This window comes from Eucyclogobius newberryi, unplaced genomic scaffold (genome assembly GCF_026437365.1).
Source record: "Eucyclogobius newberryi isolate DKJ021-1_F unplaced genomic scaffold, fEucNew1.0.hap1 SCAF_14, whole genome shotgun sequence".
NCBI lineage: Eukaryota > Metazoa > Chordata > Actinopteri > Gobiiformes > Gobiidae > Eucyclogobius > Eucyclogobius newberryi.
The window spans coordinates 21872935-21886537 of NW_027315768.1; the positions used below are offsets into that span (position 1 = coordinate 21872935).

At 40.6% G+C, this 13603-nt stretch overlaps 1 protein-coding gene across 4 annotated transcripts in view; it reads left to right on the plus strand.

Moving 5' to 3' along the window:
* The window catches only part of ankrd44 (ankyrin repeat domain 44), a 29378-nt gene extending 15804 nt beyond the window's left edge, over positions 1-13574 (plus strand). The window contains exons 8-29 of one of the 4 annotated variants that reach the window (XM_072444969.1): positions 23-235; positions 1143-1221; positions 1294-1408; positions 1487-1569; positions 3890-3998; positions 4070-4138; positions 5721-5861; positions 6110-6175; positions 6949-7060; positions 7160-7228; positions 7336-7537; positions 8317-8404; positions 8485-8602; positions 9076-9298; positions 9442-9529; positions 9670-9753; positions 10113-10258; positions 10347-10429; positions 10504-10586; positions 11033-11124; positions 11405-11443; positions 11694-13574. In XM_072444969.1, the coding sequence (XP_072301070.1) occupies positions 23-235; positions 1143-1221; positions 1294-1408; positions 1487-1569; positions 3890-3998; positions 4070-4138; positions 5721-5861; positions 6110-6175; positions 6949-7060; positions 7160-7228; positions 7336-7537; positions 8317-8404; positions 8485-8602; positions 9076-9298; positions 9442-9529; positions 9670-9753; positions 10113-10258; positions 10347-10429; positions 10504-10586; positions 11033-11124; positions 11405-11443; positions 11694-11725 (2334 nt within the window). In that variant the 3' untranslated portion in view covers positions 11726-13574. Of the gene's footprint in view, positions 1-22; positions 236-1142; positions 1222-1293; positions 1409-1486; positions 1570-3889; positions 3999-4069; positions 4139-5720; positions 5862-6109; positions 6176-6948; positions 7061-7159; positions 7229-7335; positions 7538-8316; positions 8405-8484; positions 8603-9075; positions 9299-9441; positions 9530-9669; positions 9754-10112; positions 10259-10346; positions 10430-10503; positions 10587-11032; positions 11125-11404; positions 11444-11596 lie in introns of all 4 variants that reach the window. The other 3 variants (XM_072444967.1, XM_072444970.1, XM_072444968.1) reach the window with 3 other exon arrangements.
* Positions 13575-13603: the final 29 nt, after the last annotated feature.

Sequence of the window (13603 nt, forward strand, 5' to 3'; positions counted from 1 at the left end):
ATATTCTTTTGTCCGTGCACAGATCGATGAGGCGAACGCGTTTGGGAACACGCCACTCCACGTGGCCTGCTTTAACGGTCAGGACGCGGTGGTGAACGAGCTCATCGATTACGGGGCCAACGTGAGCCAGCCCAACAACAAGGGCTTCACTCCTCTGCACTTCGCCGCCGCCTCCACGCACGGGGCCCTCTGTTTGGAGTTCCTCGTCAACAACGGGGCCGATGTCAACGTACAGGTATATGACGCACAGTTATTTGTGATTTGTACCTCTGGCACCAAAACGGTTTAAGATGAATTAATTATAGCTCTTAAATGTTTAAAAGTTGATGTTGCTCTTGAGCGGGTCCCAAGTCTAGATAAATGGGGAAGGTTCATGCCGGGAAACGGTCAAGTGCCAGAAAATGTCCTCTCCTCAAAGTAAAAGTGTTAAGAAAATGTTCTTCTTTATACAGTTTATAGTTCGATAGTTTATAGTCAGCGCTTAATTTTATAGGAACAAACTGCCATTTCCCTCACCAATTGTTCTCACAAACGATGTGTTGAATGGCAAAAAAACAAAACAAGCTGTAGTCTGTAATTAGGTATAAAGACTTAAAAAAGAAAGTCAAACCAAAGGATATGAGATGGGACTTGACTTGGACTTGCCTGTCTTTGCCTCAGATTTCAGACTTAAAAAAACAAGAAGTGGGTCTCACCGTTGCTACTTTTAAAGTGTTTTATATGAAAATGTGTTAAAGTCATAAAACATCAATTAGCTGAAATGTGGTGGCATTAGCATCCTCATTGTGCTGTAGAAAAGGAAGTTAAATATTTCTTGTATATCCGCAACAAGAGGAGACCCGGCTAGATGCCAAACCAATATTAAGGAACAGACGGGGAAACTTTTTTTCTCCTGTCGAATGCTCCACATTCATGGCATATTAGCCCTGGCTCATGTTTGTGCATGCCTTTTTTATGAAGTCCCAAGTAATGCAATTTCAATCTCTGCATCTTGAACAATTTGTAGTAATTGTGGCTCCAATAAATTGTTGCCTCTATGGTAATTACAACCAATTCCGTTTCCAACTAATTTATATTTGTGGTTGATGAATTGACTTGGTTCAATTTAAACAAAACAAAAACAAAAGTCTGTTGTGTTTTAGAGTCGAGATGGGAAAAGCCCCCTTCACATGACGGCAGTACATGGACGATTCACCCGCTCACAGACCCTCATTCAAAGTGGTGAGATTCTACATGGTGAAAGACACGATCAATACTGTATAAAAGCATGTATTGATTTACATTTTATTTTAGGAGGGGAGATTGACTGCGTGGACAAAGACGGAAACACGCCTCTGCACATCGCAGCTCGTTATGGACACGAACTCCTGATCAACACGCTGATAACAAGCGGCGCCGACTGCACAAGGTTGAGTCGGTTACTGATAAATCTAACATAAATGCCATCGTTATCAGTAAATAAAACCTCCATATTTGCTCTCTAAAGGCGAGGAATCCACGGCATGTTTCCTCTTCATTTGGCCGCCTTGAACGCACACTCGGACTGCTGCCGGAAGCTACTGTCCTCAGGTAGCACACGAGACACAAACGGGAGAAATACTTATTATAACGGATACTTTGAGTGAGTGAAGATTTGTATGCACAGGTACACATAAATACAGTTAATGGATCAGTCATTTTAGTTTGAACTGAAATACATTATACTTAAGGTTTTGGCACTGGTGCACATGAAAGATTGGGGCCTAAACATTTCCCGTAGTGCCATAAAAAGCTGACAACAACAACCCTTTATCAACCCTGATTTAAACACGACTAAAACAAATACAGTATTGTTAATTGTTAGTCATTAGTTGTAGCTGAACTTAAGTGACTCTTTCAACATTTTCAGAATCGGCTGGATATTGTTTTAGATTTGTTTTGAGTCAACTTCTTCCTTGTATTTCTAATGCCGCCCTTCAGCTTGATACTCTGTGAGGATGGAGTTCAGTTGTTTTTCTGGCTCCCAGCGGTGAATTCTTTCAACAGCAAATGCATTCAGCTCAGGCCAAATTCAAGTCACACTGTCCCAGAAACAGACAAGGCCTCAGTTAGAGTAATTACCCATTCGACTGGTCTCTCTCGGCTCTGCTTAAGATGATACTCAAAGTTTAGTCATTTTGGATGTAAAATACCATGAAATGTATTCTGTACAATCATTGTAACTGTAAGTAGTACTAGTATCTGGGTCCAGGAATGTTTTTGGAGGTATAAAGATGTTCATCAAAGAAGACATGTTAAGGAGGGTTATTAGCATTAAACTATAACTTGCATATTTTGTTTGTTGTAAACTGCAATGTTGATCTAAACCGGCTTAATAATAGAATCGGTCCATTGACTTCCTGCTCAAAACTTAATTTATGTATTTTTATAGTCTGAAAATGGCTATGTAACTCCGACAAGTACAACACGGACTGAATCTTTAAAATATTTACAACTATCTGAACACAGAAGCCTCAAATGCTGGACAACACACCACAGTACTTCAACATGCACGAATCAATCGAAATACAACTCTTGCGTAAGCTTAAAATGAGGGAAAACGGTTATACATTTTTTAAAAACAGCTTATACAAGGTCAAGGATTTGAAAAGATATTGGAAAGAGCATATGTCTGGAATGTGGACACCATATTTATGCTATTTTTTACAATTCCATACCAGTCTAGTCAAGATATGTATTAGTGCTGTCTATATTATTGCTTACGAATCCACTCCTACGTCGTGTGCATCTATAAGTAGTTTAGCTATATTCAGCAAAGCAGAGTCTGATCCCTGTCTGCCTGGAGGGCCGGGAGAACTGCGCTGCTCATGTGGCACTGCTGAGCTGTTGTAACCAGCAACAAAGGAGTCCTTTACACACTTGCAGCTGCAACGTCTGGACCGAGCGTTGTAATCACTGGAGACTGGCTTTTGTGTTTGGTTCACAGCTAATTTGTGAGTCCCCCATGCCTTTACTCTGAATCCCCAAAAAAGCCAATAAGAGATATGTTTCTTGTGTTAAACATTTATTGGGCTGTTAATGAGTGCAACATGGGAGTGTAGTGTCTGCTTTGTATGCAAGTTATCTCTTTCGCAATCTTATTAGTGTATTTAGTTTAATGTATTATATTAAGTAGCAGCGTGGAATAGCTACCAAAGAGACGCACTTAATTGGCCTTGTTGCACAGGTTTTGCCAACAACAGCACCATAAATACTGCCGAGTTTCTATTATGGGTTTGGTTAGGCACACTTCTTCACTTATTGTTTTAGGAATGAGGTGTGTCCCTGTCCATTTTATCTCAAAAACATGTGCAGTTTGTCTTCCAACTTCAATGTAACCTCAAAAAGAAATATCTTATGCAAATGCACTTAAACTCATAAAAGATGCATGTGGTGGTCATAACCGGGTTAAATATAATGAAATATTAGAGGTGGAGGAGTATTTTTATTTGCAATAGTTTGTTCAGTACACAGCCTCACATTTTTTCTTACATTTATTCTTACATTTATATGACTGGATTGAAATCTTAACACTTTCCTTCTTTTTTTAGATTAGAAAAAAGTTGTTGTTATTATGCAGTGTTTTAATTATGCACAATCACCTTAAGTTTGAACCTGCACGCTACTCTTCCCTCTCCCTCACTTAATGGCTTCAGCCTCGTCCTGGGTCGTTGTGGTTTACTTTGTGTATTGTGATGTTCCTGTGTGCTCATGTTGGTCCTGTGAGTGAACTGTCACCTGACCTTCACTGTGTTGCACTAACTCCTGTCTCTTTCCCCCTCTCTCACGCCTGGGTGTCCTGTATCTTCCTCTGTGGCTGCTGCTGTGTGTTGTGTGGCCTCCTGTCGTCCCCCTGCGCTGCCCTCTACAGGTCGGAGGTTTAGCATTTTGTGTAACGACTCGGTCCTGTCCGCAGGCTTCCAGATTGACACCCCGGACACTCTGGGGAGGACATGTCTACATGCCGCTGCTGCAGGAGGGTGAGCACGGAAGGGGTCATTTTTAGGCACATGTTTTCACAACTTCCCATTTGACCCTGATTTCTCTTTAGTAATGTGGAGTGTGTGAAGCTGCTTCTGAGCAGTGGTGGAGAGCACAACAGGAGGGATAACTGTGGAAGGTAAGATTTCCTTGTTTTCATTTTAGAATATATACGCGCCTTGATTCATAAATATCCCTTCAAACCGATGTTAAATGTTAACTAAAATTATTGATAAATGCATCTGCATAGCAGTGGAAGTAAATGCCATGCTTTCTTAAAATGTTACCTAACGGCAGCATATAAAGAGTTAACAGAATTGGACCGAGTACTGAGTACTTTAGAGGTGAGGAGCTCTGGTTTACATAAACAAATTAGTACCTATCCGATAAATAGTATTTAAACCAGCTGAGGGCTGTTCCTCCGACACCTACATCACATTCTAACCTCTGCAGTAGAATGTTGTGGTCAATGGTGTCAAACGCTGCGCTGAGGTTCAACAGAACCAGGATTGAGACCAGTCCATCGTCAGCGGCTAATAACAAATCATTTGTGACTTTAACTAGTGCAGTTTCAGTGCTGTGGTGGGCTCTGAACCCTGACTGGAAAACTTCAAATAAGATATTGTCCTGCAGGTGGCGACAAAGCTGTTTTACTACAACTTTTTCAAGGATTTTAGAGACGAAGGGAAGATTTGAAATAGGTCTGTAGTTTACCAATAGGTCGGGATCTAGATTAGGCTTTTTCAGAAGAGGTTTAATGACTGCATGTTTGAAGGACTGTGGAACATAGCCACTTTCTAATGAAGTATTTATTATATTAAGAATATAATCTATAATTAGGGGAGAATGTCTTTGAGGAGTTTGCTTGGAATCGAGTCTATATCGATATATTGAGCACAGCCATAATGTAAATGTTCTTGTTTTAACTTAATACTTTCCTGTTTTAAACGGAAAAGCCTGAAAACAATGTTTAAACCAAATTGACAGTTCTACGTTTTCGTAATATCTGAGTTTGAAAATATTGTACTGACAAAACATAGCAGTTACTGTACATACTGACCACTTGTGGCTGGAGCTGGTATATTTAGGACTACAGTTTCAATTTCAAATCCAATTTTGACTCTGAGGAACAGGCTTGATACTCAATACAGATTTTGATACCACATTGATCATTTTAAAATGTTCTTTTCTAAGACTACTGACTGACATTTTCAAAACAGAAAAAATGATTTTCTTTGTTACCATGTGGTCAAAACAATTCTTAAACTGTTCAGAAAAGCTCAAATTGTGTCAGATTATACAATAGTTTTAGTATCATAGTGTCTGATTTCAAAGCGTTTGACGACTCTATTCTTGAAATATTCACAAGTTTGAACCTTTTTGAAGTGTAATCAAAATCCTACTTCTTGGCTCAAACCAGACAAATAAATAAACCAGTTTGCCAGATGGTAAAAAAAAGCCAAACAAAACATAACTGCAGTTTGCTTGTCATGTTTTTGGTCTATAATAAAATGGGTTTTGCTTAAGGTGGACATGTCATACCAGTGTTTCCCCCATAGTCTTTAAACAAGCAGAAAAAAGGTGTCTTTTGTAGCATGGTCATAACATGTAAAAGTAACAATATTTAATATGTATGCTTTTTTAACAACTGTGGGAAACACTGCTACATACAGTATACTATTTAGAGCTTGATTTCATACAGTTTTGCTTGTCTGCCGCAGGACCCCTCTTCACTATGCAGCTGCCAGTCGTCACTACCAGTGTCTGGAGACGCTGGTGGCCTGTGGCACTGCCATCAATGCCACGGACAAGTGGGGCCGCTCTGCTCTGCATTACGCCGCTGCCTCGGACCTCGACAGGAGGTAAAGATTTTACTTTTTCAAAACCAAAACGCACTATGCTGCTCACATTCTGCCTATCGAAACAAGATGATCAACACCTCACTGTTTCTATGGTAACGGGTGTCATATTCAGGCTATAATTCAATATGTATGGCCTGCAGAATCCAGTGGTTACCTCGTTTGTTGGCAGCCGATAGTGCCAGTGACTTTGTTTGAAAGTGTTAATTCTTTCATCTCTTGTTATGCCCTCTGCACTCGTCTCTTCACAGGCGTCGAGTTAATCTGGAGCCCGAGAGTGAAGGAGTGCAGGCAGAGAAGGAGAAGGAAGCAGCGCTGTAAGTCCAGTCAGTAGAGGTTTACACGGTGAACAGTGTGGTTCCCAATGTGTCAGAAGTAGGTTATGGGAGGTGTAGTGAAATGCAGTTTCAGTGTCCATTTTATCTTTTATCATACTGTATCATACTTTTAAAAAAAAAAGTATATAATAATTATAATAAAAATAAACAAAATACCAAATTAAATACACAAGGGAATCGATAAATTTGATAGTAAAAGATATTGGAACTTTGAGGAGGATAGAGCACATAATGATTACAAAATAGTTTATTGAAATGTAAAATAACATTGATTGTGTTTACTCCAGTTCCTCTACTTAAAGTTGGTTCAGAATGTATAAGGGTGATGTCAGAGTTTATTGGATAGTTACTTTTACTGCTACAACACAAACAACAAGCATTCTTGTTTATAATTGCCTGTACAAATCTTTCTCAAGAATAACCAATGGTAATAAACTATAAACGGTTTGACAAATTTAGAAGACAACTTCTTGTTGTTTCTAAAAGCGGTTCACTCCTGGTTTGGTTCTAGTTTGAGGCCAGGTTACTGCTGATGTAGTCTGGGTTTAGTCCTGTTCTAGTCTATGTTTAGTTCCTGGTTAATCCGAGTTTAGTTCAAATTTGTGTGAAGTATGAACAGAGCCATAGAAAGTTTTACAAGACAAAATAGTTCACATGAATCAAGGGTGATGCCTAATAATAAATAATTGAAATACTTACAGATTTGTGTAGTATTTGGGACCTTTTTGACCGGAGTTGTTTTGTTGTTGCAGATGTTTAGAGTTTCTGCTGCAGAGCGGGGCCACAGCCTCCGTCAAAGACAAACAGGGCTACAGTCCAGTCCACTACGCTGCTGCTTACGGACATCGACACTGTCTCAAACTGGTCCGTTTTTACACACTCTCAGAGCAACAAGCAAAGCAAAACAACTGATCACTGTATATTTACATAAATATTTGTTATGCGTTCTTATTTCTGTGACAGTTGCTGGATCGAGATGACAGTCTCCAAGATCCTGAATCTCCAAATGCCAGAAGTCCTTTGCACCTGGCAGTAAGTTAGGCCCAATGATCTTGTTGAAGACATTCAATTTACAATCACAAATGCACTTCAAATTTTGACCATGACACACTCTTGGTCACATATCGGTCTGTCTGTAGGCCTACCACGGTCATGCCCAGGCGCTGGACGTGCTGTTGCAAGGGGAGAGGGACGTGGACCAGGGGGATGAGGCGGGCAGGACCCCTCTGGCTCTGGCAGCACTCAGGGGCCACACAGACTGTGTTCACAACCTCCTCAGCCAGGGGGCGTCGCCACGCACCACCGACAACCAGTACGGACGCACCCCTGTCCACCTGGCAGGTAGGGAGCCCATTGATCCAACAAATTGTCTGGATGGGGTATTGCTAGCTAAAAGCTGTCGTGAGTTGGACTAGTGGTCAGTCCAAAGGAACTGCAGTGGAAAAATCCTCCAGTTAAGAAAATAAATTAAACAACCTGCTCGTGTTTGCCATACATCCTAAAGCGTTCACAAAGGTTTGATTTTGTGGCAATTTTCATTCACTTACAGTTTTCTTAAAAATTACTTATTAATATTTAGCTTCGGCTTGCTCTGCTCCCCTCGAGCAACTCTCAGAGCGGTCATGTGGTACATGCGCCGGTGTGGGAGAAGAGCACTACTGTTCCTGTTCAGAGGACTGATAGCCACCGGATGTAGCTAGCCCGCTAAAGGCTAAATACGTGACATGCGCCAATGAGCACCGCCATTGGCTCCAAACAGCCGGGGATTGTGGGAGCCATGATAACATGAAGAGTAATGAATCAAATTTAAAGTGCCTAGAAAGTAGAGTAGAGTTAAACAAAACCTAGAATGGAACTAATAATGCCTTACACTTTAAAAGCCTGACAAAGTCTCTCAAAGCACTAATAAAACGGTATAAAACTAGCCAAATTGAGTAAAAAAACAACTTTTGATCAGAGATATTATATTAAATTATGTTTTTTAATCACAAACACATACTTACTGTAATTGCTAGTACAAGTGAATTTGTATATTTTTTTTTCAGTCTTCTCACCAGGTCTGTGTGTCATCTAACACACTATTAATAAACATCTGACATTTTGTCTCTTCACCTCTTCAGTAATGAATGGCCATACGACATGTGTGCGCCTCCTGCTGGAGGAATCTGAGAGTGCAGATCTGGTGGACGCTCCTGACACTCAAGGACAGTGAGTCATTTTTCTGTGTCTTTTTTTGCCTTTTATACTTGCACATTTTTATAACTGTTACTGTTTATGAACTCGGTCAGGACTCCTCTGATGTTGGCTGTCGCTGGAGGTCACGTCGATTCTGTCTCTTTGTTGTTGGAGCGAGAAGCCAGTCTAAACTTGGCAGATAACCACGGCCTAACTGCTCTTCATTTAGGGGTAACATTATTCTTGCATACATTTAAGGAAGACAAAAATGTAAATCTGTCACCATAAATGATCAAATTATCTTAAATAATTAGCAAAATAAGACTTAGGTCAAAATGGCTTGAATGCTAATATACTAGGGCTGAAATTATTATTTTTTGATTAGTCGACTTGTGAAACAATTATTTCTGTTTTACATTGAGATTTTAAGTACATTTTTAATCAAATAAAGGTTGAAAATGGTGCTTCAAGGCTTCTAGATAGACATCTGTAATAGTTTGTTCTTTTTTGACATTTAGATTGTTGCTGCCTTATAATATACTGCATTACTACAACAACAACAAAATCTGTGCAAATGGAGATATCTACAGAAGATATTGGGGCCATAAAAGTGTTGCTCATCCTTCATTTATTGATTAAATGTTGTGACAGGCCTACCAAGAGCTATTAATAATAGTTTTTCTAAACCCTGTCTTTTGTGTCAGCTGCTGTGTGGTCAGGAGGAGTGTATCCAGTGTCTGCTGGAGCAAGAAGCTTCAGTCCTCATTGGAGACTCTAAAGGTCGCACTGCCATCCACCTGGCAGCGGCCCGAGGACACGCCTCCTGGCTCAGCGAGCTGCTCAGTATGGCCTGCACTGAGCCCTCGTCACTCCCCCCTCTGAGAGACCTCCAGGGGTACACACCACTGCACTGGGCCTGCTACTACGGTGGGTGCAGTGCAGGATCGGTTTCTCAACTGCCTAATTTCCATAATTGACTGAACTTTAGGCCCGTCACACCTGAACAGAGCTCATTCTTCTCTTAGTTACCGGTCAGAAAGATGAGAGTTCTTTTTTCTTCTGTTTCTCAGGTCATGAGGGGTGCGTGGAGGTTCTCTTGGAGCAGAAAGGCTGCCGCTGCATCGATGGAAATCCTTTTACACCTCTGCACTGCGCTGTGTAAGTCCCTCATTTCATCATAAAACATCAAAGTCTTTTACCTCTTTTTTATCCTGTCTTTTCTAACTGCTTCTGACAATTGTGAACATTTCCCTGTTTAACGTCACACATTTATGTAATTGTTTTCTTCCTTAACACAGAGCAAATGACAATGAGCCTTGTGCGTCGCTGCTGCTCGAGGCGATGGGGTCAGACATAACGGGCTGTAAGGATGCTAAAGACAGGTGAATACAACTTTTGTAGACAATCAAACAGTTTAAGAACAATTGACAGTTCAACCTTAGGACTGAACGGTTTTGGAGCAATATCTAATCACAGGCTTTGCTATTGCGATAAGATTTGAAGGAGGATTTATGTCGGAGAGCACATTTTAAACACATCCAGAAGCATTAACCTTTATAAACTGCATGTGATTCTTGTATTAGCTTATATAGAGTCTAAATTACAGGGTTAGCAGTTTGTTTTCTTTGTTATTTACAGAGGAAATTATATTGATTTAATAATTTCAGTGTTTATGATTTGCAAATTACAATTTTGATGGATGGAAGTATATATATTTACCTTTCCACGCCTTTGTCTGTAGGACTCCTCTTCACGCTGCAGCCTTCTCGGGTCATGTAGACTGTGTTCAGCTGCTGCTTTCCCATGATGCACCTGTGGACACGGTAGATGAGTCTGGGCGCACGGCTCTGATGATGGCTGCGGACAAGGGAAGGGTCGGGGCTCTCGGTGTGTACATTTATACATTCAGACGGTTTTGTTTTAATTGAATTGCATGTCAAAATTATGTTCTATTTTTGATTTTTTTATATTGCAGAGGTGCTGTTGACCAGCGCTAATGCAAATCATAATCTCACAGACAAAGATGGCAACACTGCACTGCATCTGGCCTGTAGTAGTGTAAGTGTCCTAAGAATTTCATTTTTATATCATATTTGATGTAATGTTTATCCTTATCGCGGTTATTGTTACAGGGGAAGGAAGACTGTGTCATGTTGATTCTTGAAAAGCTCTCGGATTCCGCACTTATTAATGCAACAAATGCTGCACTGCAAACGTGAGTCTTTTTCTTTCTTTTAAAAATGCTTTCAAATTGTAACTGCATAAAACACAAAACATAGACCACAACACCAAGCGAGAGCGAAAAAATAAACAAGTAACACAAGACATTCAGTCAAATTAAATTACAGTTTCCATTTCCAGTTTCCATTCCATTTTTTGAATGTCAGTTAAAAGTCAGCCCAGTTCTTGATTTTTGGTTCAGTTCGTGTCATCCATTTCTATGTAATGTCTTTCTTTTCAATGCCAAAAATCCTCAGTTTATTAATCTCAGAGTAGGACATTCCCAAAACATATGGTAATGATGAGCCGCCTGGCAGCCACAGTTTCTCCAGCGGCTATTTTTCACTGTGAGCACTACGAATTTAGTTTGTGTGTTTTATCTTGATCGATTTTTATGTATTGGGTGTTTTTTTTTTTTTTGCTTTCATTGTCTTGGCCCAGTCCTCTGCATCTGGCTGCCCGTAGTGGCCTGAAGCAGGCTGTGCAGGAGCTTCTGTCCAGAGGGGCCAATGTGCAGACCGTGGATGAGAATGGTAAGACCTACATGTAAATAACTTTAATAGAGCCTCAATGTGAATTGTTTTGCAGCATGAACTTTGTTTTTGTTGCAAATCCAGACATCTTGATCATGGTTCCCACTGAAAAACGGTTCCAACTGTAAACAAGACTGATTTGTCAATTTCATACTGATATAAGTACTTTTTTAAAATCCATTTGGCTTTTGTCTATTAAAACTTACACAGTGGAAATCTTGAACTGTAAAGCTTTTTTGTTGCTTGCTGTTTGTTTAATTCTGAATGCACATATTTTTAGACATGAGCTGTGGTCGCTCTGTGCACCGTGTGCCCCTATGTGAGTATTTTTGTTGCAGAAATGCTGAAACTAATTGAATGCTGCTCCGTCCCTCCTCTGTCTGTTTTTGCTTTGCCCTCCCCCGCTTCCTCCACATCCATGTCCGCTCCCACCTCGTCCCGCCCCTGTCCGCTTCTTCTGTCTCTGCCTCAGGTTTGACCCCTGCTCTGGCTTGTGCTCCTAGCAGAGAGGTGGCTGATTGTCTGGCTCTCATTCTGGCTACCATGATGCCTTTCTGCTCCCCTTGCAGCTCCGGGGCTCCCTCCCCAGGTGTCCTCCTGAGACAGCTGCCCCATCACGGAGCTAAAGTGCCCCCTGCCCCTGCTGCTGCTGCTGGTCCCCGGGGTCAGCGCAGCCCCAAGAACCCTTCGGGACCATCCAGCGAAGGAACCACTGAGAACGACTCAGAGGATTCGGAAACCTTCTGACCCTCCTTCCCTTCTACCTCAGCACACACTTTTAGACTTTTTCAATTTCTCCCGTTGAGGAGCAACACAGTGTTTTAGAGGCAGAGGGTTTGACGTTGTGTCTGTATCTTCTGCTCCAGTGAAACTTTGACCCCTGCTGTTTCTACCTGCACTGCTGCGGTCTGACTCCCGCAGTTCCCCGTACTGAACAGACAAAAGCGGGGGTCTGCATGCCCGCGCTCGTCCCCACCACGTCCTCTCTGCTCTCGGGTGCTTCAATCCAAAACGACCTCGGTACCTGTCTCTGGCCTCAGAGACTCATCTGTCTTAAAGCCATTTTTATCTGTTTGTAATATGTAGAATAAAGGGGAACTACAGTGTAAATCTAATCTTTTTTATTATTAATGTTGTCATACCAAATATTTAACTACCAACCGCAGATAACAAGCTTGGCATGTTGGCATTCTGGACATTTTACTTTTAACAGCAACTACTGTAAGAAAAACAAAACGACTCCTCTCCAGCCTAAATCCCTTTGGCTCTTTGCCTTTTGCATTGCTATTACTTCTTATTCCTAAACCATGAAATTGTCCTTTATAATGTTTCCTCCTACATTGTAACATTGTATATAAAAGAAATTTTCCTAAACAGGGTTGGTACTGCAGTCACCGAAAGAGGTACTTAGAAAACAGAAATGAAATAAAAATATAAATGTGTATTTCTGTAAAATGCATAACATTTGCGACTGATTGGCTTTTGCACTTGTACGGACAACGGTGAACCAGGGTTTTCCCATTTGGCCAGCTCCAAATGTAATGCAAGTTATTCATATTTTGTAAAAAGGAAAACTCGTTAGGATGCCATCATAATTTTGGTATTTATTATTCAACTTTTAATGGTACAAATACTGCCAGCACTTAAATGTAAAAGAACACAGGGCCTCCTCCAGTCCTCACGTCTACCAGCTATGTGCCATTGTCTCAATCATTTCCAGTGCCTTGTTATTAAATTGTTCTTATTTTAAGCATATTGGATAATAGACATCTTAAAGAGGCAGTTTACCCTGTTTGGTGTGCTCTTGAACTTGAGGAATTTGGTTTGTATTTATTCATTTTGCGTAGTCACCTATGGTAATCCCCCCCACACACTCACACAGTAAATAAATCAAAAGTAAAACCCATTACCACAAGATGATGTGAAATAGATTAACTGCCTCTTGTAAAAGACTATCTTGTTTCCTTAAAACTAAATCTTCCTTGACCATGCACACATTTTCTATCCTTCAAAATACCTGTTTTATTTATTGACTTAACATGTACTACCAAATTAATTCATTAATGGGATGTGTGTTCTACAGACTTGTTTTGTACATTATTGAAAGAATGGTTTATTAGGTACTTACATGAAGATGCTTACATGTTTTTGTATATAGCCTTGACCTGAAGCTTTGTATGAATTACTAAACAAATCACTGAAGACTTAGCACGATGTGGGCGTCTCTAGTTCACTGCCAATGTGGAGATGTCGTATAAAAGCACACACTGTATCGAAAGCAGTCGTCTTTCTCCCCAAACTGAACTTCTGCCATTTCCCAGAATGCACCAGTCCTGACAATCGCTGTTGTCACGTCTTTGATGATTGTCAAACCAGTTCCTGATGCAGTAAGACGCAGAAGGCTGTTTGTCAGCTACACTTGTTTTTATATAAACTACCATTTCAAAATCTGTGTGTTTTCTTATTTGCATTACTCCAT